The sequence below is a fragment of the Pelobates fuscus genome, chromosome 6 (assembly GCF_036172605.1).
Source record: "Pelobates fuscus isolate aPelFus1 chromosome 6, aPelFus1.pri, whole genome shotgun sequence".
Lineage (NCBI taxonomy): Eukaryota > Metazoa > Chordata > Amphibia > Anura > Pelobatidae > Pelobates > Pelobates fuscus.
This window is the reverse complement of record NC_086322.1, coordinates 163,407,376-163,433,732: the sequence shown is the minus strand read 5'-3', so window position 1 is coordinate 163,433,732 and position 26,357 is coordinate 163,407,376. Positions and strand designations below refer to the sequence as shown.

General features: G+C 39.3%; 1 protein-coding gene across 2 annotated transcripts in view; it reads left to right on the top strand.

Moving 5' to 3' along the window:
• The window catches only part of LOC134614530 (uncharacterized), a 55,490-nt gene that overhangs the window by 12,553 nt on the left and 16,580 nt on the right, over positions 1-26,357 (top strand). The window contains exons 2-12 of one of the 2 annotated variants that reach the window (XM_063458443.1): positions 2,958-3,085; positions 6,168-6,386; positions 7,497-7,587; positions 10,428-10,504; positions 11,391-11,501; positions 12,494-12,553; positions 14,653-14,809; positions 14,896-15,094; positions 16,567-16,645; positions 21,816-21,905; positions 23,761-23,833. In XM_063458443.1, coding sequence (XP_063314513.1) covers positions 2,960-3,085; positions 6,168-6,386; positions 7,497-7,587; positions 10,428-10,504; positions 11,391-11,501; positions 12,494-12,553; positions 14,653-14,809; positions 14,896-15,094; positions 16,567-16,645; positions 21,816-21,905; positions 23,761-23,833 — 1,282 coding nt within the window. In that variant the 5' untranslated portion in view covers positions 2,958-2,959. The remainder of the gene's footprint in view (positions 1-2,957; positions 3,086-6,167; positions 6,387-7,496; positions 7,588-10,427; positions 10,505-11,390; positions 11,502-12,493; positions 12,554-14,652; positions 14,810-14,895; positions 15,095-16,566; positions 16,646-21,815; positions 21,906-23,760; positions 23,834-26,357) is intronic. The other variant, XM_063458444.1, reaches the window with a different exon arrangement.

Genomic DNA, 26,357 nt, shown 5'->3' with positions numbered 1-26,357 from the left:
CAAGGGTCCCCGAAAGGTGACAACAAGCCCCCTGTATTTTTTTTTTTAAATGTACACTACTGTTACACCAGATAGTGTATAATAAACACAGTTTACTGGCTATGGGGGGGATAATGTATAATAAACACAGGTTACTGGCTATGGGAGGGATAATGTATAATAAACACAGGTTACTGGCTATGGTGGATATGATGTATAATAAACACAGGTTACTGGCTATGGGGGAGATAATGTATAATAAGCACAGGTTACTGGCTATGGGGGGATAATGTATAATAAACACAGGTTACTGGCTATGGGAGGATAATGTATAATAAACACAGGTTACTGGCTATGGAGGATAATGTATAATAAACACAGGTTACTGGCTATGGGAGGATAATGTATAATAAACACAGGTTACTGGCTATGGGGAGGATAATGTATAATAAACACAGGTTACTGGCTATGGGAGGATAATGTATAATAAACACAGGTTACTGGCTATGGGGGATAATGTATAATAAACACAGGTTACTGGCTATGGGGGGATAATGTATACTAAACACAGGTTACTGGCTATGGTGGATATGATGTATAATAAACACAGGTTACTGGCTATGGGGGAGATAATGTATAATAAGCACAGGTTACTGGCTATGGGAGGATAATGTATAATAAACACAGGTTACTGGCTATGGGGGATAATGTATAATAAACACAGGTTACTGGCTATGGGGGGATAATGTATACGAAACACAGGTTACTGGCTATGGTGGATATGATGTATAATAAACACAGGTTACTGGCTATGGGGGGATAATGTATAATAAACACAGGTTACTGGCTATGGGAGGATAATGTATAATAAACACAGGTTACTGGCTATGGAGGATAATGTATAATAAACACAGGTTACTGGCTATGGGAGGATAATGTATAATAAACACAGGTTACTGGCTATGGGGAGGATAATGTATAATAAACACAGGTTACTGGCTATGGGAGGATAATGTATAATAAACACAGGTTACTGGCTATGGGGGATAATGTATAATAAACACAGATTACTGGCTATGGGGGGATAATGTATAATAAAAAAAAAAGAATGCAGCTTCAGAATTAATCTAAATTGTATGCTGTCTGGGAGGGAGGGTCTGCTGCTGATTGGCTGGAATGTGTCTGCTGACTGTGAGGTACAGGGTCAAAGTTTATTCAATGATGACGAATAGGGGCGAACCGAACATCGCATATGTTCGCCAGGAACTATTCGCCAGCGAACCGTTCGGGACATCCCTAGTAATAACTAAACTGGCAGAAATAACCGTCTGTAGTGGGTCAGCAAGTATACCTTAAAAGGGAAATTGATACAAAATAGTGTAAAACTTTAATACATATGATAAAACAAGAAATCTTATATGGAACACACATGATTCAGAGCTAATAAAACTAGCTCTGGTGTGTGAAGCCATTGGTCCATTTGGACGACCTGCCCCTCTCGTGTTGATTCTTAAAGTGGATCCTTTTTCTAGTGGTGTATCTCAGGATAGAGGGAATAGGTAGAACTAGTGTGATATTGCTTTAAGAAGAGAGCTTGATATGTGTTAACAATTGTACTCACCAGCATGAAGCCTAGATCCTGGCTCAGTACAGAGGCTTTGTGTGGTTAAGGACCACACCACCTTCTTTGAGAAGTGCAGGAACTCGGGTGATGGTATTAAAAAATTACTTTATTATAATATTTAAAACAAAATAAATGTACTATAAAATACCAATATACAGTCCTTGTATCATCCAGAAACACATTTCACCTTCTGTTGGCTTCCTCAATGATACCGGATTGATTGATATTTTGCACTTAGCACATTGGTTGCAGTTTACAAGTATATAGAGCTCCACTGTTTTACATTAAATTGTCACTGTTTAACCTTGTCCATCTTGTAAGTTTTTGCTCTTTAAAGTTAACAATACTGTTTGTGACTGTGGTTTTTAGTGCTATACATACAGCAGATCTCTGCCTGTCTACCACATGATCGTGCTGTCCTGTAAGGATGCCAGGTCTGGTATGGGCCCTGTGGCGTGGATGACTTGCATAATTTATGCTGGTCTCACTTTCCCAACAGAAATCTTCTCTGTTTATCTGTCCTCACGCTCACAACAGCCATGTGGCCCATTTTAATTAGAGCTTGTCACCAAATTGGTTCCCACATTTTCTGTATAATTTCTAGGGCATGCTATGTAGCATGTGTATCCAGTGGCGCTTCTGCTATTAGTTACCATATTGATACAGTGCTCCCATTCCTGCCTGATTGCCATGTAGTGATTGCTTTGTATATACTGATTGCCATGTAGTGTTTGCTTTGTCTATACTGGTTGCCATGTAGTGATTTCTGTTTCTTTCACCATCCATCCACATTGTCCTGTTCCAAGTCGTGTCTACATTTTCTAGTCATATATAGTGAAAACAAATATCTTTACTCTTCTTAAACAAATGCCAATTTGAAAAAATGAGGAACAAAATGTATTTTTTTCCTTAGTGACTGGTTGTATACAAAGATAAACATCTGTTTTGTTTTTCAATACATAGAAAGCTAACCTAAAATCACACAAAATGGCAATATAGACGTACTCAGGGACATGGAGGACACACTCGCTGTGCATTAGGCTGTGCTTGGGCACATATGGCACACTTTGCGTTCACATAGGAGGGTGTGATTAGAGATGGAATTGATTAGTCAGAGGTTTATGGGATTGGGTGAATGTGAATGGATCTATGAAGGGATTATGGGGCTGCAGGTGTGCAGTGTTTATTTAAGTTTTGCCTAATCAATACAAAACCTAAAGCGGCCGCTGGTATCTTTAATTTGTGTGTGCAAGTTCCTGTGAATGTGTGTCTAAGGGGTTTGTAAGGGCACCCAAGAATAGTATGCAACAGCTTTTCACAGTCAGTGTGATTGTTAATTTTTTTTTATCTACAGATATGAATCAAGTGGATTTACAAGACCCTCCTACTGGTTTGGAGTTTGAATTCCATACCCTACTTACACCGGGTGCTATTAATTTTCTGGTTGAACTTACTTGTACTTTTGATCAAGATGTTGACAAGGTAAATTAAAACTAATGACGGGATATCAAAAAGTCGAAAAGCATCAACAGTATGTCCCAATACCTTGCCTTTAAATAAGACATTTAGGACAATAATACAATGTTGCAATCATTTGTGTACAACCCTGTGCAGACAAATCTTCACATTTGTACAAGGCAGGGTATGATTCTTAAAAGGATACTATAGTGTTAGAAATACAAATACACTTTACTAATGCAATAGTGTCCTAGTCACCACTAGGTTTAAATAAAATACTTACGCTGGAAGCTCTTTCTGTTTGCAAAACAAGTAGGAAAGCATTGGGAGGCTTGTGTGAATACATGGCAAAGCCCTGCACTGCACCAGTCAGACGGTCTCTCTAAAACCATCTGATTGAAATAGCAGAGTTTTACAATTTTCAATATGACTGCCAGGCAGGTTAACCCTGCAAATAAAACATTGCTGTTCCTGCAGAATGACAATGTTTTCAGCTGCAGGCATAAAACAGGGGGAACATGGCGCCCACACCACTTCATTAACATGAAGTGCTGTGACTGCCTGTAGTGTTAGTTTAATTATGCCAATTTTAGAAGTAGAGGAAGTGATGAAATAACTTCTGTTTTTGGTGAAAGGTCAGACTGCTTTATTTGTAAAAGTGCATTTTTAAACATGAAGCCAAAATGATTACATCAAAGAATGAATTAAGGGAACTGTGTGTTTCAGAACAATGATTTATGTTTCTTTTTTTTAAAAACTAAATAGTAAATGCAGAATATAATAGACTCTCCAGTGAACATTGTTCAGTATCACTGCAGTATTTTCAATTATGCATATAATCATATTTAAAACGTAATAGATAAAAAATTTTTTTCATATATTCAATACAGTAGTCCTTTAATATGTAACTTTTCAAATGTTACATATTAAAGGACCACTATAGTGCCAGGAAAACAAACTTGTTTTCCTGGCACTATAGTGTTAATAGGTCCCCCCCCTTCCCCTCAGGGTCCCACTCTCACTGGGCTCAAGAGGGGTTAAACACTTACCTTTCTCCAGCGCCAGGCTCCCTTGGCGCTGGGGACTCTCCTCCTCTTTTGGACGTCATCGGCTGAATACGCGTGCGCGTCAAGAGCCGTGCGCGCATTCAGTCAGTCCATATGAAAGCATTCTCAATGCTCTCCTATGGACGCTGGCGTCTTCTCACTGTGAAAATCACAGTGGGAAGCGCCTCTAGCGCTGTCAATGAGACAGCCACTAGAGGCTGGATTAACCCATATGTAAACATAGCAGTTTCTCTGAAACTGCTATGTTTACAGCAAGCAGGGTTAACCTTAGAGGAACCTGGCACCCAGAACACTTCATTAAGCTGAAGTGATCCGGGTGCCTATAGTGGTCCTTTAAGGGCTGCATTCTATTAGTAGAGTAAATGTTTACTCTGCTTATGGAACCACCATTTTTCTATACACTTCAATAGAGGAAGTATTACTCAGTAAGTAAAAAGGAAACCTTTACTTAACTCCAGACAGAATCCAGCTCAAAGTGTATATTATTGTATTTACACGTTGTGTCAGTGACATATTTGAACATATGAAAAACCTCAATACTTTACTTTACAACTTTACAATGGGTATAGAGACATAAACTGGTAATTGACAAACACAATTATGTCAACTGAACCAAGAGGTAAAGAGTTCCAATTAATTCCTCCTCCTTCCCACCTACTTTCTAAACTACACTCCTCACTTATTTTGATTTAATTGTAGTTTACTTTTGATGGTCTGTGAATTTCCCCAATATAAAACATGTGTAAAAACCAAAAACACAAAAATGTTAATATTTTTACCTAGGTTCAGAAAGAAGAAAAGAGGCTTACCCAGCCATCTCTGCCCCTTACTTGTTGTATCGCTAATGTGGAATTTACATTTTCACATTAGCAATATTAGTTTATAGTGGCGTTGATACCCATAGTCATTTTGGAAACTCTGATGTTTTTTTCAGAGGTCAGTTTACGTTTTCCCACGGAAAAATATTCATTAATTTACTTGCTTGTGTTCTAATTCTTATTTATGAGAGGTCAGTAATTTCTGTTGTCCTTCTTCCATGCCATTTCTGATCAAGTATTAGTCATTTTGTTAATTGTAATGTTTAATACATATATTTTCACTGCGTGCCTTTTATTATTTTGCGTATCTTGTATAAGATTGTATTTATAGATATAGGAATCGGCATTCCATGCTTTCACCAATGTTACATTTCAAATAGCTCCTCGTTACAATGATCACAATAGCAGTATTCTTGGTTTACAGTTTCACTTTGTGTGTGGTAGAACGTTTTAAGGAAACCTGTTAGAAGGAACCTCTTAATGAAGAACGGGGATATTCTAAGGACATGTGGATTAGTGGATACTGGGAAGAAATGGTAGATGAAAAGGGTGAGGCATTGTTTTATAGTTAACGTAAGACTGTGGGATGGAAGGAGCAGATTATGAAATTACAGGTCACAGCCAAACATCTGTTGTGTACACCTATTTTCATGTATGGTGCAAACACTCAGAAACCTTCCATCACCATAGCTAGTATTTGTTCACTATAGAAGGCTCATCAGATGGGTATTTGTCAAGATTTTATGATTGCTTACGAACACGGCAAACAAAATGTATACCAACTAATATCTACTTTTATTAAAAACCAAAGAAAAACAAGTTACCTGCGCTCTCCTTAATCCCTATGTATTTTTAAACAAATTGAGTTTTTTTAGTTACCTCCAATGGCCATGAGAGGATGAGCCCACCTGCCAACGTCAAGGCAGACCCCCCTAGGTGGGTCCTAACTCTAACCATTCACCTTGCTTCCTTGAGCCTCTGGCAAAAATCTCTACTGAGACAGAAAGGGGTATTTTTTTTATATACACCCCTATACCTTATTAACCCTTAATAGGGAACACATGGGATGGGCGGCTGCATTGTAACAAGGCTTAGTAATACAAAAAATGGATACAAATGCAGAAAGATAAGTCCTGCGCAGTAATATCTACTTTTGCTTAAGTGGTTTTCATAAAACTCGAATTTGGAAAAAGATAATTTTATAACATTGACTGCTTTCAGATGTTGTGGCACAGATCTGCTCGGAAAATTCAACTTGATCTGACAAATAGTTACCCTAATTATTCATCGGAAAATGTACACATTAGAAACGACTTAAGCTGGAAGGTGTCTCCGGTTCCTAGAAGATTATTGAACAGACATGTGGATATTGGGGACACAGCACCATGTCACACTGAACGGTTTCACAGAGCTTTGCTGTCTTCTGCACAAGGCATTCAAGTATGTCTAAAAAAATAAATAAAGAGAAACTTTTCACAGTCACATTCATTTCATATAAAGTAAGAGACAGATATTTAGAGAGATATTACAGCTTTTATTCTTCTTGTAAACCTAAAGTATAGAAACTGTATGTGTTAATATTTTGACCCTGTCTGCGGAGTTCCATGTTTGAAACTTTAGATTCTAACATCCCAAGCATGCTTGGTGTCACCAGTAAAGATTAAAGGACAGCTGTCATCAAATTTACACTTCTTTTTAAAAAGTTTATTACATTTTATAATTAAATAAAGACATATATATATGTGTGCGTATGTATGTACATGTATACATAAAAAAATGATATTTTAAAAATGATATATATTCATTTTTTTGGAGAAAATGTCACTTTATAATTTCACTTTTTTCAAGTTATAATTAGAAAGAGGCTATGGTTCAGTTGCCCCTTTTTGCAAAGTAGCCAAACCCAGCCTGCAGGCTTTTTAAAGGACCACTCTAGTGCCAGGAAAGCATACTCGTTTTCCTGGCACTAGAGTGCCCTGAGGGTGCCCCCACCCTCAGGGACCCCCTCCCGCCCGGCTCTGGAAAGGGGAAAAGGGTTAAAACTTACCTTTTTCCAGCGCTGGGCGGGGAGCTCTCCTCTCCGCCTCCGTTCCTCCCCGTCGGCTGAATGCGCACGCGCGGCAAGAGCTGCGTGCGCATTCAGCCGGTCACATAGGAAAGCATTCATAATGCTTTCCTATGGACGCTTGCGTGCTCTCACTGTGATTTTCACAGTGAGAATCACGCAAGCGCCTCTAGCGGCTGTCAGTGAGACAGCCACTAGAGGACATAGGGGGAAGGCTTAACTAATTGATAAACATAGCAGTTTCTCTGAAACTGCTATGTTTATAAAAAAAATTAGTTAACCCTAGCTGGACCTGGCACCCAGACCACTTAATTAAGCTGAAGTGGTCTGGGTGCCTAGAGTGGTCCTTTAAGTAACAGATAAAATATCTTGATTCTGAATGTAAGATGATATAAATTGACAATATGAACTAACATATTTGTTTTCCTTGACCTACTAGTTAATGTTTTCTAAGAGTTACTAATAAAAAAGAATGTTCCATTTAGGTTGATTTTGATGATGGCAATTGCCCAACATACTTCAATCAAATCAAAGGAATATTTAATATTTACCAAGTAGTGTACAACAAGGTTCCAGGTACGTTGGAGAGGTTCTGGACAATATTGTGCCTGGGGTCCTCTCCTCCCATTTAATGTCAATTACACTAACCAAGATCATAGGCAGATGTTTAGTATACTATTATGTATACACTACCAGCAATATGTACTATTAATGTAAAATAAAGGAGATGAGCAGGTAACCACTTTTCTGAAGCTGTGCCATCTGATCGGGTGTGTTAACTCTTGTCTATTATATTCATGCACATTCAAGCCCATATTTAAACCCCAACACCTTACATGATAGCACAGGACAGTACGTTTGCATAAGTGCAGAAATGTTGGGTTGCTTGAAATCTTATGGAATACCCTGTCCCTCCCTATTAAACTTTCCCCATTCCCAGACCTTTGAAACTTAATTTAACCCTTCTTCTTTATGACACGATATAAAGCAACAACTTTATTCCTTTAAACAAAAGTAAAAACAACAGAAGGGGCAGTGCCCTTGTTGTTTACTGTCTCCACGAGCGGGAGAGAGGGATCCCCACTTTTGGGGTTAGCTGCCTCCCAATATATTATTTCTAGCAGGTTTAGTCAGCGCTGTCCCTTTCTCTATAACCTTATTCCTTTCCCTACTGTTTTGTTGACCTCACGTTCTTTGCATGCATTGTCCTCCTATCCCCTCTCCAACCCCTACTGTGTCTTTTACCCTTTTGTGTAATTATAGCTCAATTTTCTTAAGACAGTAACCTAATTTGAGAAGCACTGTTCCCGGATCATGTCATGATTTACTTGTAATTGTTATAAATTGGCACTACAACTAATACTAAAATTAAGGTGGTGCCTGGAGTTGTTAGACATGTATGTTGTTTTTTTATAGTCCCATATCTATTTGTACTCAATAGGCTGATGTTATTTTTTAATATAAACAAATTGTATTAAATTGTCAGCAATTAACAATTCACATTTTCATTGTGGAGGTGGCCATCTTGGAATATTATCTCAAAGTTTGATCACTAAAAACTTTAGTTCCCCTTTGTTAATGCGCTCATAGCAATTACTAAAACTAATATTGAAACCCCCTGAACCAAGTAGAACAGAAATAGATTTTAATTCAAGGTAAGACATAACAACCAGGCCAAAACAAGACCAAAGAAAAGGCAACTGGGACCAACGCATTAGGAAATGGGAATGTTACTGGATTTACCGTTTACAAACCCTGCGCCAAACGGTCTGAATGAAGGCTTTACCTACTCTCCATTTATTACATGATCTCTAAAAATATAAACTTTGACACTTGTAAATAATAATCACCTTTTTTGCTTTCACATACAGCACTTTTCCATTATAATTGAGCATTTGTCCTCATAACCAACCGGTAACCACCCTCCCATTGCATTATTTCATATAAACAGCTTGACAGAGTTTACAGTTTATAAAAAAGCTCTATAGAGCATATAATAAGTATGAGACTAAGGAGCCTCCAAATTAGGAGCCTGTCCCTATCCAATTATTTAAAGTATATAGATAGACTACCCCCCCCCCCCCTTTTTCATCTTATACACTTCTCTACAAATTATGAGTATACACCCATACTTATTACTGTAGAATTATCTCAATATAAGAATTCTAAGACTGTATACCAATTTATAGTGTATAGTCTCCAAAGCAACTTTGATCAATTGGCTATGATATGGGACAAATATGACAGTTAATCTCTATAAAAAGTTTAATGACTACACTGTCACTTTAATTCTGTGTAAGCCGTCCTTGATCTGTCATCTAACTATCATGATATGGTAGGGGACAACTCCTCTCTTTAAGAAGGCTAATCTACATCCATCTCTCTTACTCCAAATCGTTATCTTATAATGCTTTTTATCTATAACTCTAGCTGATGTCAGAATGCTTAAGCATATATGCTGCAAGGAGGTCCCCGAGGGATCCGTCACTACTCTCTGCCAAGTTACGGCAGATAGAGACAATTAATCCGTACAATCATATGACGCTTCCCCCTACTGACTCCTCCCTTATCTCCACCTCGGACCATGTGACATGGTACGTCACACGTGACGCGGGAACATCCCGAAACATCACTAATGACGATAGGGGAATCCCGCGCCCGATTGGTTAACGGGCGTTTAAAAGTCCCGGTTTTTCGCAAGGACAATTGCTCATCCCCTGACGAAGGTGTCACTACACACCGAAACGCGCGTCGGGCGAAAAGCTCGTTGTTTTTCTCCTCACTTCACCTATGCACTTAATGCACCTAAGGATATCTACTTGCACCATGGGCTTTTAAACCCATCTTTCATTTTTTAGTGCTAATCCTAGCTAGTATAGCTTAAGACTGATTAGGCAGGTGATTCAAAGACTTAGATTCAGACCCAGTTTAGAACACCCTCAAAGGTGTTTTCAGGAGACTAGGGACTAGTAATAGGATTGTCTGTTACATTGAGATAGATAGCAATCCATCTCTCTGTATTCTAGTACTAATCAGTGTGTCTTTTGTATCTCCTGCCTGCAGCCATATACAGATATAGGGATAAGTTTGTGTCTCTTTGTTACTATTTTGAAGATATAATAAAGATTTATTCCCACTATTAGCGTTACAAAGGGCACCATAACGACTATTTAGGCAGCATACTCTTGCTCCTTCATTATCATTATATTTTTCCTTTTTTCCCTCTAATATTTATGCAATACTCTCTAGGACATGTAGGCAATTGTTACTTTTACTTTAATTGTCACTGTTTCTTTATTGCCAGCGCAGGAATACCCTTTGGGGGGGTCTTTCCTTTTTCTTTTCTCTTTTTGTTCAAGACATAACAACCACTTTAATGATGACTGAAAATGTCCTTGATCTATAATTTCTTCCAGGAATCCCCCCACTTTCCAAAGCCCCCGTATTAATGCTTAGACCAAGAGCATGGAACATGGTAGAACACAACATGCTGGTAATGTATATCTGATGCTCTGAAACTATTGTATTGAAGATGAAGAGTATTATATAGACATGCAGGGATTTGTTGGATGAAAATGTAGCATTGAATGAACTACACTACACACACTACTGTATTTTTCCTTCAAAATAAACACGACAAATTAAACCAAAATTAAAAAATATATATTTTTATGTTCTTTGTGAAGTGAAAATAATTCCAACACAGATGTCTGTCTGATACTTCAACTCTGACTTATGTCTGAGCTGCATCTGTAGTTCAGCAATTACACTCATGAAAATATAAAAAAGTTTAGAATTATGCAAAGAGCAATCAAGACTTACTTTTAGATATTCTTGAGAAAAAAAAAACTCTCTTTCATTTCTGTTCCTGTGCTAAGGTCCTGGAGAAAGCCACCTCTTATTGCGCTAGCCTTGCTGGTGATTGTTGTAAATGGTAAAATGAGCTACTAGTTGCTCAGAGTGATCCTGCTAAAGGTCTATCTGCTAAGAAGATAATTCTAGCATACATGTGTTGGTACACTAGTTCCAGGTCCTGAGAAGGGGGAATCGCATTATGGGAGAGGGTCTGGATCTCAAACCTTTTATGCCCATTACAAGTCTATTAACAAAACCCTGATTTGACAGTAGATCATTCCCAGGCTGGTAAGTATCACAGAAATAAATCAGCAACTATTATAGTGTGTATTCAACACAAAGATTCAGCATAATATGTTAGGTGCTTCCCCATTGTGGTATGTTAGTAGACAATTTAGAACTGGTTGAATTTCATCTTTGGAGAATAATATTAGTGATGAAACAAGTCAGGCAGCACATTCCTTTATAATTCTATTATCAATTGCACAGAAGTTTAATTTAAAAAATCCTAATTTATCTTACAGATAAATGGTAGAGAAATCCCAGGACCACTGTTTGATTATGGTTTGCTAATGTATCATGCTGGAAGACAACTTTATGAAAGTGAAAGTGGTCCTTTCTTCTATTTATCTAAGGTATTTACATGTATCAATGTTAATGATCAAACAATTTCATTAAATAGTGATATTGTTTAGAATCTGAAGTCTTTATAATTCTATCCTCATGCAATCCATGTATATAATCTGGCTCTGGATGGTATCACACTTAATGTTTTATTAGAATTCCTTAGCCATACTACAGGTAAAACCAAAATAATGGCACAAATGTATGTCAATATATTGTTGAAAAGTAATACATATGTGTATATAAATCATCGATTTTTGTAGAATGAAGGGCAGTGTATTTTTATTGTTCAAATATTTCATTTGGACACGGCCTTCCTCACCTCTTGCGTCCATCCACTTTATTTGTGTATATTACTATTACTATTACTTATTGTTAAATGGTCCCATTATAAAGCAATGTGAATAATGTTGGTGCTATATAAATACTATTAATAATGAATAAGCTGTTCGCGATGAAGAGGTTGACATGAAAGAGTATTTATTGCATGAGCAAGAGCTTCAGATTTTAAAAACCGTCACACTAACGTCTCCAATTATTAATGTTGGATAAGCTTTTTAAATGATTTCATATTTTTATTTAAACTTTCAAAATTATTTTTTACAAATATTAAAAGATCCAAAAAATCTATGATATTTAAATAAAAATCAATATGTCAAGAAATACCAAAATATTGAAATTTTTAAAGTAATTAAAAAAGTATACCCAAATATATTAAAGCATTTTAAAATCTTATCCAAAAATATAAAATTAAAGCCTAAATCGGCTTAGCTTCACATCCAGTGTTCAATATGGTTACCAGAATCCTCTGGTGTCATTTTCTAAGTTACTGCTAGAAGCTAATCAGATAATTAAAGAGATTCTTATGGAGCCCAGGGTTTCTGATGGCCCAAGGGGTTGACTGTGATTATGAGTTTTGCTGCACTCCATAACTATATGACATTTATTTTTGATAAAACTTAGTTGCTTCCATTATTTTATATTAGCTCATAATTTTCCTTAGGTGGAAAGTTTTCTAGAAGCCAGACTTTGGAATAAAATATTTGTATGGACTGAGGAAAAGGTGAGTTTAGTCCACAAATCTCTCTGAATGTAATTTAATTTGTTGAAGAAGTGTATGTTGTTTGCACAAGTGACAAGTATGCATGCATCTTTTACATCAAAAACACAAACTTTATCTGTGTAAAAGTGTGTGTTTTTCTCAGATTATGTAACTCTGTATGTAACAGTGTGTATATCTTTATTAGACAGATATACACATAGACCAAGTGTATCTACCATGGTGGAATATGGTGGGTCTCTAATCTGCACCTCTGCCGGGTGTTGACGGAGTATATACCTCCTGCGAGCTCAGGCCACTTAGATCGTTGTCGTGGGTTACCTCGACAAAGTTCTCATGTCATAGAATGCAGGAGCTTGGAGTGGCATGCATTCTTCAATCTGTACCCAGCAAAGGTGCAGACTAGAGTTTCCCAATTGGGCCACCAGGGCAATGCACATTCCCCCTCCAAGAACAAAGGTAAGATGCAGGGGGAGGCGGGTTTATTGCATTTATATTGTATTGCTCCTCCAGATCGGGCACATGCTACTTAAAGACCCTATTTCACCCCCCACAGTGTAGTCCATATACCACTGCACACATTCACACACAGGCTATATCCTCTATACAATCACTTTAGCCCCTACACACACTACTTTACTTTATACGCACTACATCTCCTATACACACACTTCATCCAATCAGTGGCGTCTCCAGGATTCATATATAGAGGGGGCACATGAGGGGCCAGGGACAAAAGTAGGGGGGCAGTTATAAACGTGTATATATGTGTGAGTACACATATATAAGTAGAGATTGTATCCATATTATCTGTTTTTTTATTAGTCCAATGCACAAACAGATTAAATTACACACTTACCAGCAGCTGCCTGGATGCCTCATTCCCCCAGGCAGAGCTGAACTTCTGTCTATCCCCTGCGCTCCTCTCTGTGATCCAGCAGGAAGTTCCTCCCAGCACAGTGCCCCCTTTGGCCACACATGGGAATTCCACCCACCTCTGTGCACTGCGGCTGCAGCTTGTGAAGGGAGACTCATGGCTAGCGGCTTCAATTTCAAAATGGGGGACAAGGGGGCATTGCATGATGTGGGGGGGGGGGAGGGCATGGCCCCCTCTGACCCCCAGCCCCAGTGACGCCCCTGCATCCCATATGCACACATTTAATTTATTACACACACTTCTTCCCCTACACACACTACATAACCTAGCAAACAAATGTACACACAGCCCCTAGACACAATTGTAATTAAAGTTATATAACCCCCATTGAAAATTAGGTTTATTGTCAAAATGTACAGACTTTCAGCTGTTTGCAATAAACAAATCAAACAAAAGCAATTGAAATAGCTCAACACAACTATTGCTTCAAGTGGTTTCGGCAGTCATACACGACACTCTACAAACCCCTTAGCCAGTTCAGGTATTTGAAGAGTTCCAGCTCAAGTACACCTGATGCAATTAATAAAGTCTTTGATGAATTGCATCAGGTGTGCTTGAGACAACAACTGTTTGGCATGTTTGTGCTGTTGTGAGGGAAAGTTGCATTTTCAGTTGAATTTGAGAAAACCACTTGAAGCATTTCGTTGCGTTGAGTTATTTCAATTGCTTTTGTTCATTGCAAACAGCCAATAGTAAAATTTGACAATAAACCTAATTTTGAATGGGGGTTGAATAATTTTAATTACAACTGTACCCTTCACTTTTCACAAACTGATAATGTGGACCCCAATTTAAGACTGTGTGAGTCTGCAGATAACATATCCCTTAATACCAGCAGTGAATGTGTTGAATATCTGTCTCTCAATATCAAAACTGTGTGTCTGCTGAAAATGCTATCTGCTGTTTTGCATCCCCAACACTCTGTGTGTATCTATTAAAGTATACTGCTACCCATACCAGGCTTCCAGTTACATTTTATATCATTATTGTCTTGTCCTGTTCTATATCCTTCATTCTTTGTGAATTAGGATACCTGTTTTTAGTAACTTTTATTTTTCCAAAACACATCATACAGCTGTATAAAATGAATGTATATAGATGTAAATAATGAATTAGATAACCTACATGCTATTGGACAACGTATTATTTATTTTCTAATGAATAGTTAAAGTTGCCACTTGGAAGCATTAAAGCGACGGTCTTGATAGAGAGCGTGCTGGCTTCGTTTGAGATGGAGGAGATCCTTTATGAGTTGAAGGACCACTCAGCTGGCTTGAACTGTGGGATCTGGGACTATGCTGCTTCCTTTGTGAACAAATTTGGTATGGATATGAATAAAGCATACTTTGTACATACAGGAAAATATCATTTTTTTTCTAATAGATTTCCTTATTTTAAATTTTTTTAGGTCACAGACTTGAGTTTTTGCTTCCTGATCGCAGCAAATATGTGAATATGGAAAAACGTTTCCTTAAAAGTTACATGGATTTGTTGATTCAGACATGTCATCGTAGAGGTGCACTGGCTACAGGAGGCATGGTGTCTCTCTTGCTCCCGGAGCACAGACAAAGTGAACAATACCATAGTGTCATGGCAACTGTTACACGGTAAGAACAAAAAGCACCTAAGGATTAACATGTCTTCCAAAGGTGAAAAAACTGAGTTAATCAATATACCAATTTCTGAGTAGATATTATAGCTCTTTTTTTTAGCTATTTTCTTATAATTTTAGTATTCAGTATAGTGTACTTTCTCATTGTCTATCCTTCCCCCTTACCTCTTTCTATGTCATCCCTTACCATCACCCCATCACCCCCTCCACTCTGTCCAAGATTGTAGTGTGACATAACTAGAAAGACATAGTGCATAATATTGGAACAAACACTTGCAGGGCTATCCATGCACTAATGGAGGTAAGACATCCAAAAGAGGAGATAACAAGCACAAAAGGGGTAAGAAATTCAAGAGGGGTGTTAAGACACACACAGGTGAAGATGTATTTTGGGGGGAGCAAGGAGGAGAGATGCATTTTCACTTGTTTAGCCAAAAATCCTTGCACTGTGCCCTCTGGCTGAAAGTCAGAAATCATTATCAAATGGTTGTCATTCTGGATTGTAATTTATACCATCGTTTTTTCATTACAGGTCCTCAAGTATCCCCAAAAGCTTATTTCAGGAATAACTGTCACTGATTCGTATATATGTGTGACTACCTTATTTTTTATTTTACTGACTGCTAATATGAGGCAAGCCTGTAAATCAAGTAATACATTATTATTAGTATTAGTAGAAGATACATTATTATTATTAGTAGTAGTATTTAAATCGTGTTGGTAGGATGGGAACTCTAGATGCGGGGCAATGCGAATAAAGGGAGAATCCAAAGGCAAGGTCAAAGACCGTTCCAAGGTCACAGTCCAAAGTAAGAAATAGGTCTGAAGCGTATAAACACAGGCAAAACCTAGAAACACAGTCAGGGTACATAAGCCAAGGTTCATAATAATAGGAATAATATAGCCTAACACACTGAGAGCATGGAACAACGGAGCTAAAGTCAAGTGAACTTTTGAGGTGAGCACCTGTTCAGGTCAGGGTACATCCCCTGACAGCATCCTTGCACCGCCCTCAACTCCTACCTTGAGCTGGGATTGGGACATTGCCTCGGGTGGCTGAGAATGTACCAGTCCGGGAACTGACTCGAGGTCAGCTTTCTAGAGATTACCAGGTCCCCACCGGTCATCTCTCTCTTTCCAGGGAAGCTGGGAAGTATGCTGTTAGACAATGGTTTCTAACTTAGTTCGCAGTGCACTGCAAATGTCTTGAATTTTATGATTATCCTCTTCACTTTAGCTGGTGATTTTAATAAAACATTGAGGGAAGGGAGTGCTTGAAGACTTTTGAAGTAGCAGACCCACATCCCTGGTGGCATTTTGTCACATACTGATTATTGTATAATCATTTAACTTTAAATGTGATAAAGGCATTCCTCCAAATTTGCTAAATATATTCCCAGAAAAAGTGGATTTTATAACAGCATTCATATTTTCTAGTAATGACCCAAGTGTTTTGCCTATTTCCAGGTTAAAGCTTTTTGAAATTAAAGCTGGGGTTGATGGATTCATGGTGTACGATATTGACCTCGTAGCCCCTATGCAGAAGGTACACTGAATGTATACTGTTATACTGTCTTTATATTGCTCCTTTCTGGGTGAATGTGATAAGAAACCATTGCCACACAAAGATTTTCCTAGCATCCGTTCAGCTTACATGTAATCGGTATACTATAAGTTTAGCAGAACACTCTAAGAACCATAATCACTATAATGCATTGTAGTTGTTTTGGTGCCAGGACTGCCCTAGTGCACCCCAGTTGTAAGTAATCAAACCATTTTAGAATACTTCTTCTTGGCTTCTTACCTGAGGTCGGCAGTACTTCACTTCCCACTTCCACTACCTCACCCAGAGATCTGGAAGATTTCTGTTTGAGCTAAGTCTAGTGGTGCAGGGCTTAGCTCAGGATACCTAATAGAAGTTCTTAGGTATTTGCTTCCAGCTCCCTGGCTGAGATAGTGGATGTGTGAAGTGATACGCAGTGATCCAAAGTAAGACGTTTCAAAATGGTTTGATTACTTACATGGGGTGAACTTTGGCACTCTTGGCCCCATAACCTTTACATTGTGCTGCAGTTGTTATGGTGCTTGGAGCCATGCTTTAAAAAAAAAAAAAAAAAAAAAAAGTTATTTATTTATATAAAACAATTTGTATATGTTTATATCCATTTGTATGTAGATCTTTATATATGTTTTCATTTCAGTTATAAAAGATAGATCACATTTGCCAATCTTGACAGAGAATATAATATCTGTATTTACAGATTTCACCATTGTCCAAAATGATAACACTAGTTCAGTTCATGCTGGAAGTCCACAAGCTTATGGTAATCCATGGGTTTAATAGCCATCTAACTTGCAGCTAATTAAGATTTGATCTCTTTCATAATGTTTTTCTTTATTTCAGGGGAATTTCTATAGACAATATGGCTACAAAGAACAATGTTAGTTCTACACGGACTTCTTGTCTAAAAGACAGTAATGTTTTAGGGATTCCAGTTGTCCCAGAAATAAAAATGCACATGGTCACCATGCCCATGGTCAATTTTATTAATTTATTCCTGGAGCCATCATCTACGTACTTGGAAATCAGTAGAACACATTAAAGTGGCACTGTCATGCCGAACTTACCTTTCTTTAATCGATTCCTCTTCACTCCCTCTCTCAGGATCTGTTCTTCAATTCTTCCTGTCTGCGCTAGTTTTCTTATGGAGTTTTCCTACGCTTGACCAGCTTTGACCAGCGGAGGAGCAAAGTGTGCTTCGTTTCCGGTGATCAAAGCAATTTCCCCACAATTCTCACCTTTAATCCGTGATCTTGCGATGCTTCCTGTCAGTATTCCCGAACGTCTTGTCACTTAGACAGAACGCCTGCGAAACTACCAAATTTCATCCTAACAGAATGAATGAAACTCCGATCCTATTCGTGCACGGCACGAGTAGGGACTACTTTGTCTTATGTTTTAAAGAAAACTAGAGCAGGCAGGAACAAATGAAGAACAGATCCTGACAGAGGGAGAGAAGAGGAATCAATTAAAGAAAGGTAAGTTCAGCATGTGCCACTTTAAGGTTTTTGTGTTTTTCACTTCAAGACCTGATTTTCTTCAATTAATACTTGAACTTGGAGGATTTTTTTGCCTGTGCTATAGAATATTATTATTTTATTTTAATAGAAATAGAAAAACATCTTTTATTGATCACTTGACTGTGCTTTGTTTGATTATTGAACCTTTGTCACACTGATTTAAAAAAGATATATATATATATATATACATATATAATTTAATCCCAATGATCTCAGCCAATGCAATGCTTCCTCATAGGGAAGCATTGTGGGACTATGTCCATGTGCAACAAATTGTCATGCTGCACCAATCAAATGCTGCATTTTGGTTTATTTATTTATTTTTTGCAGTGCGTAAAGATAATTACAGACAAGCCCACAATGCCCAACAGCTATACCAGGCAGTTCAAAATACATATCAGGATAGATGTGGGGCATTTCAAGATAACAGCCCTAATTTTATGGTGAAATAGATTCAGGCAAGACACATATGTCTAAAATGTCTACATTGCCTGTATCTAAGCAGATAGAGACATGAGGCAAGTTAGACATAGCGATTAAGATCAGGAAAGTAAGTGGATAAGCTTAGTCCAGGACTATGCTAACTATAACACAAATACTATTATGTCAGACGTGTGGTAAAGCATGCAGTGAAAATAAGGCAAACATTCTGACAATATGAGTGACCATAGTAATGAAGCCCATGGATCAGCGCAGTCAGGGGAATGGGCCTTGACAGAGCCAAGGAGTAGGCAGGTGGAGCTATAGATTTAGGGGTGGGGAATTAGGGTGGAGCATGTTAAAGGGTGTGAAAAGTGCAAGTATATTAAGCGGCCATTTTAGCAAGTGGCCATTTTAATTCAGAATCTGCACTTACCTGTTAATTGTCCCTCCCACCCTCCCTGGGTTTTTAGCAGGTCCCGTTTGGTCACAGCGGCGGGATAGGGCTAGGGTAATTGGGATGGAAGTGGATTAGCAAGTGGCTAGGCTAAGCTTAGGTTGAATTAGGCCAGAGTTGGAAGTGGTCTGTTGGTTCGAGCTCATCGGTGGCTCCGAACCTGGTGGTGTAGGGGTGTCTCGGTACACCCCTACAGTTAATAAAGTGATAATTATGGGGCCTCTTTGGTAGGCCGTGTGTTATATTTATGTGTTATTTATATTGTTATATATTGTTTATGGTATGGGGTCATTGTCTGGGTTAATGCTGTACGGATGGGGGTGGGGGTAAATTAATTTTATTTGGCAATGACCCCAATTTGTTATCTTGTTTATTGAAAAATTTAAATAAAGCTGTGGACTTTTATTTTCCAACAGAAATTGGTGTCTGTGTTTATTGGTGGGTTATGGGGAAGAAAATGCCACAAGCCGAATAACGACTGTGCGCATGTCATGGATATTACACTGTACTAATCAGACTGCGCAGTCAGTAGCTTGTACCACTGAGGCCACCTGCACTAATCAGTCCTTTGAATAAGAAATAAATAAAAGCAAAAGTAGTAAGAATTAATACAAAATAAAGAAACTACAGCTGTTGCTGCAAAACATAACTCAGCGTCTGGTAGGTATGTCAGCTCCCATGGAAAAGCATTAAAGTCAGCCAATTCCAACACCGGCCTTAATGCGTGTATCCGAACTCAGTCTTAAGGGGGCCGTGCAGAGGAGACCAGGTGAGGCGCCCCTCCAGCTCCAGGCCGGTCTAAGAGCTGGCACCACAATTTCACAGACTCGGTGTCTGTCCGAGGCTTAGTCCTTCCCCGATGGGGGACTGCGGAAGGGTCTCTGTCGCTGCTTCCTGGGGCACAGAGAGGTCCTTCGCAGACGTCGGTGGCGTATGGGGGGTCGAATCCCAAATAGCTCTCAGCCTATGAGGGCAAACTGCAATGGTAGATGTGAGTATGATGGTAACTGTGCCCGGTTGGGGTCTTTTCGGTGTTCCTCCACCTCATCTCAAAGCTCCCCCTGCAGACTTAGATACAGGGGTCAGTTTCTGTGCAAGATGCTCAAGCTACATCCGGAACAACTCAAAGATTGCCTTAAGTTTCTCTGACATTGTGAGAGACACGCCAGAAGGGCCAACTATTTTTGGGGCCAAACTCTTCATGTTCTGCAGGTGCGTGGCAGCCATCTTGCTCTAGGCTCGATTCAGCTTCTCAGTAGCGATTCAGCAAGGCAGGCAACTGGTATGGGGAAGTTAGTGCAGTACTGGCCCAGCGGGGACCAGGATAACCCCCCACCGGCCCAGAGGGGTGGAATGTGACCCAGACAGCACTTGAGTTGATTATTTGGAAAGAGATAGGCTGTGACCCTTGCCTTTGAACAAACAGCAGGCCGCAGGTAGTTTCAGGACCCAGTAAGAGCTTGACAGAGCTGAGAGTGTCGGTCCAAGATGTGCTCAGGAGTCTTAAGTAGCTTATGCAACAGATATAGTTCCAATATGTACAGGTTTACTTGATTTATTTGTTAAAATCAAATGCAAGTTGAGGAGCTCTCTCTCAGCCTGCTTCCTGCCCCGCCCCGTTTTTTAAATTTTATTTTTTAAACCATTACATTTTTTTTTTCCTTTTTCCATCTCTGGAACAGACTCCTCTCAGTAGTCTAGATCCTCTTTGTTGCTTTGTGCTTCCATGTGAGGAGCATTACAAAAGCATTGAAGGCCCACAGCATCCTGGGCCAAAATACTTTGCATGCTGACCCTGGACATCAAAGAGATTCAATAATGTAATCTATTTTAGTGCAGATCCCCTAGTGGCTGGCTGGCTGACAATTTGCCACTTATTAGAAATTGCAGCGTTTACAACAGCAAGGCTGCAGGAAAATCAATTAGGTACCAAATTCACTTCATTAAAGGGAACCTCCAGGCACCCAGACCACTTCTGCTTATTGGAGTGGTCTGGGTGCCAACTCCCACTACCCTTAACCCTGCAAGTGTAATTATTGCAGTTTTTCATAAACTGCAATATTTACATTGCAGGGTTAACTCCACCTCTAGTGGCTGTCTATTAGACAGCCACTAGAGGTCACTTCCTGGGTTCTAGCACAGGTTTCCTGTGCTAGAGCGTCGCTGGACGTCCTCACGCTGTGTGAGGACCTCCAGCGTCGCTCAAAACCCCATAGGAAAGCATTGAAATTATTTTTCAATGCTTTCCTATGGGGAGACGTAATGCGCATGCGCGGAATTTCCGCGCATGCGCATTAGGTCTCCTCGGCCGGTGAGCGAGTTTAGTCTCGCCCACCGGCCGACGTAATCACTAGGAGGAGCGTCGCGGAGGCGGAGACAGCGGCGAGGGACATCGCCGCTGTCCCAGGTAAGTGACTGAAGGGGTTTTCACCCCTTCAGTAACCGGGGATTGGTGGGTGGGAGGGAGAGGGACCCTCCAGTGCCAGAAAAACGAATCGTTTTTCTGGCACTGGAGTTTCCCTTTAAGACAAAGTGATTTTTGTGCTTAGACTGCCCTATGCAGGTTATTTAATTTCACCGTATATTAGGTAATCATTACTCATTTACAGATATACAGGATTTTATATATATATACTTTTAAACTTATACCTCTAACAATAAAATTTCAGGTTCAAACGTGACCTTATGCCCAATATGTGCCTAATTGTATTGACTCTTTGTGACTGAGAAACCTAATTACTTTCTGGTTTTGGTTTAGCTTTTCCAGGAGCACACAGAAGGACCTAACCAGTTACATGTGATCCCAGATGTATGTGTTTCACAGTCTGATTTGCTTACAATGCCTGCTGTGAGTAGAAACCTTTTTTATACAGTTGCTGCTTTAAAATGCTATTCCTGCACCGATAGTGTACTATTACATTTTATAATCATTCAGAGAGTGTTGCTGCCAGTGACAATTACTGGGAATTCAGAGAGAATTTCAAAACTAGACGCATTAGATCAATTGTCCGAGTCTATTATATTTTCAGTTTGGCTATTTTGATTTTTAATTTGGAATTCACTTTCAATTAGACTTGTATGAGTCTGATTTTGGGGACAGATGTGCTGGAAAAGTGCCCAGCTTCACATAAAGCGCTTAATTAATATCTTCCTCAGTCGTGGAACATTTATATCAATTTATTTAAATCTAAATATTTATTTTATCCAAGTGAACTGATCAAGATGTAATTCAACCATAAAGAAATATAAAAAAAATAGAGAATATACTTACTGGCAAAATTACACATTAGAGAAGATAATAGATTCATTCAGCACTCTGTAGGGATATACAAATGTTTATTGATACTAGACATGTGCATTAGTTTTCGTCCGAATATGATTTCATCCGAAAATTCGTGTTTTTTTCGTATTCGCTTACTAAAATGTAAACGAAAGCCCTACAAACGAAATATAAACGAAACGAAAGGGCAAATGCCGAATGCATTACCTTTTCGTTTAGTTTCATTCGTTTGATAGACTCTGTGCTGCAGGGTAATTAACCCCCACAGCACTGAGAAATAACAGTGCGCATGCGAGAAAAAAGCTAAACAAGGATGGAGCTGACAGTGCTACTAGCTCCCTCCTTGTAATAAATAAGCCCCCCCCCACCCCTGCATTAAAACCTATGGGGGTCACTATGACCTTCATATTGAAAAAAGGGAGGTTAAATCCTCATGCCTGCCCCTTCTTGTGGTATGCCGCGAGTAGGGGCATGTCGCCAGTGGCTGCTCGCTGTCATTTAAAACTACTAGTGACTGAGCAGCCCAGGTCCCCCCATTCCCCCCATGGTGGGAAACACACATAATTTAAATGGAGGGGACATAGTGCCCCCCGCACCATCACCCGTGACTCGCAGGTGGGGGCTGTTAATATAAACGGGGGACCTAATGGGAAGTGAGAAAACATAGAGAACAAGGGACTCCAGAAGACAACAGCACGATAAACTAAGCTAAGTCTATTATTACAGAGGACAAGAATCTCTATAAACAAATCAAGTTTATAATAGAAATAACAAGAGATCACAAAGGAACATGTTGCCGAGTCCACCGAGAATTGCAAACGGTTCATACCACGTGAATGTGTATCCCCGAAACAGACTTCAGGGAAGTGACCAATCAATTCATTGCGTAGCCTCTAATTTTAAAGTCAGTCTCTTGGGCAAGTATGTCTGTGGACAGGTGCTGTCATGCATAATGTTACTGGAGGCACAAGGCAGGCATTCTCTCACAAAGCCTGTATACCACTTCTGTTAGTTCTGTGTAGTTATTGGAATGATGAAGAAATCTCCCCAGTTGTCTGATTGACAGCCAGGGAGGTGCTTCTGCAGTTACTTATAAAACAATTTCATATAGAATCCTGCACGTTTATTAACTGGTTAGGATGAGTTAGGATGAGATGCTCATGACACATAAAGCACTTCAGCAGAGTGTCTCTTTAAAGGAGATATATTGTTTTTATTTTAATTTAGCTGCATCATTTTCAGTAAATTTGTATAAAGCACGGGGTGTCTTTTTAAGGATGGGATTTTCACAGATTTGCAAACAACCTTTATATTAGTTTTAGGCTTATTTAACCATGTTCAATATATACTTTGTATGTAGATAGCACTAATGCCTAAACTAAGCTGTCTTGGTTTTGAAATTTATTTTGTTTGTCCTTGTTAGGGAGGTGTCACCCTGCATGGTCTGAAATATAATATCGCAGTTGGCATTCAGTTCATTGAAGCGTGGCTGAAAGGTAAGGGGTGGTCTTTCATTAGCAACATAATCGTTCTATGAAATATAATAAGAATAAGTATTTTTTTATTTTTTATTTTCTGGTAATAGATTGACAGGGTTATCTACTAAAGTAAGAATTAAATGTTCATTTGAAGCTCAAATATCTGAACTGGAAGAATTCTCTTACGTGATCTATGCTGTCAGTTTGGCTACTCTGGTTCACTTTGAGTTTTTACTTTGGTAAATATCTCTGGCAATCTTCTAAGTAGAATAGCTTCAAAAATCACAGCCAAATGCCAATATATGATGATTAGTGATGTCCCGAACAGTTCGCCGGGAACCGTTCGCTGGCGAACATAGCGTGTTCGCAGTCGCGAACAAGCGCGATGTTCGGTCCGCCCCCTATTCATCATGGAGGTGGGAGGGTCTGGGAGGGAGGGTCTGCTGCTGATTGGCTGGAATGTGTCTGCTGACTGTGAGGTACAGGGTCAAAGTTTACTCAATGATGACGAATAGGGGGCGGACCGAACATCGCAGCGAACTGTTCGGGATATCACTAATGATGATATTTTGATGACGAAATAAACAGGAAAATGCATTGAATTGTTAAAGCATCTTGTTCATTTTAAAACTGTTCATGTTGTATTTTAACTCAATAAAAAAATAAATGCACAAATAATGCACAGGGTATATATATATTGATAGGGTTTCTACTTCTTAGCTTGACTTAGGTAAGCTTTCTTTAAATAGGTGGTGATGAGTTTTCCTGTCATTTTAGTCCTTATTTTTAATTTAAACTGAACCTATTTATGTATTTGGCACCATGTGCTCTTACCTGAGTACAGTGTATTTTAGACAGGGTGTACCTAGAGCATTTGGCTGTGTAGTACGCTCCCCTCTTGCCGGTCACCAGGAGATCGCAACCCCTGGGCACCCCTCCTTGAGTGGCACCCGGGGAGAGCAGCCTCTACCTATCCCCTGCTTAGTACACTGCTGATTGTAGAATTAGTGATAGAATCTTTAGCATCTAACAGAAAATCCAGCAAAAAGGGGATATAGCTAAGTTTTTCTTACCTGGTAAATAAAGATCTGTACACAGCTATCCACATTTATACCAAGTGGTTGCATCTTAGTTAATATGCAATCATATTTAGTAATACATCCACAAATTTAATAATGTAGCTATCATTTTTTACATTCATTTCATGTGCATCAAACTTAAAGAATCACTATAGGGTCAGGAACACAAACATGTATTCCTGACCCTATAGTGTTAACACCACCATCTAGCCCCCCTGGCCCCCTCATGCCTCCATAAACATAGCAAAAATCTTACTGTATTGAAGCCTGAAGCTGTAAATCTGCATGCTATTAGACTCAGAAAAACAAGCAGTCTGCTAAAAAATGTGGTAGCCTGATCCAATCACAGTGCTTCCCCATAGGATTGGCTGAGACTGACAAGGAGGCAGATCAGGGGCAGAGCCAGCATGATTCAAACACAGCCCTGGCCAATCAGCATCTCCTCATAGAGATAAATTGAATCAATGAATCTCTATGAGGAAAGTTCAGATACTGAATCACAGGATGCTGTGCACAGTGCTTCCCTGTGCTCTGCTGACAGCAGATCTGAGTGGATGGAGGCATATTATGCCTCCATCAACTCCGAAGTCCCTCTGGTTCACTCTGAGTGACTGCAACTGGAGGTGTTCCTAGCTTTCTCAGAAAATACAGTGTTTACATGAGAAAGGCTGCAGGGAGCTATAGTTCTCACCTGAACAACCTCATTAAGCTGAAGTTACTCAGGTGACTATAGTGTCCCTTTAAAGGAACTATAGTCACCCAGAACACTTCACCCCAATGGGTGCAGTGGTCCTGTCATTTTAACACTTCAATGTAAAACATTACAGTTTTGTAGACACTACAATGTTTACAGGGAAGGGTTGACTCCACCTGTACCGGATGTCTTTCTGACTGCCACAAGAGGCTCTTCCTAGTCCAGACAGCAGCAATTTGATTGCAGAAGCGCTGTGTTTGCCTGTGATGCCTAGTTCAATTAATTGCTTCTCTATGAGAAGAAATGGATTGAGGAGATCGTGGGTGATGTCATCATGGAGACTGACATCTCTGGAGACGGAGCGGGCAGCTGCAGCAGAGGAGTCCCGGTGCTGGAAACAAAGGAAACAAGTAGTCTTTATTAAACTATATTTTTTTTTAATGCAGAGGGGTCAGAAGGGTATTTAAAGTCTCAAAATAACAATTGTTGAGGACTATATTGTTTTATATTGTTTTTGCGACAATATGTTCCCTTTAAATGGTGTAGTCTAAGCAGCATAACCAGGGCCGGACTGGGAATGAAAAGCAGCCCTGGAAAAAAATTCCATACCAGCCCCGTAATGCATCGCGCCAGCATAGTGCGCAGATATGGAAGCGGGAAAAAAACTGAAAACTATCACTCAAACATGAAAGAAATAGTTTGTGCGTGGAGAGAGTGACGTTTGTGTATGGAGAGAGTGACGTTTGTGCGTGGAGGGGTGCTGTGTGCG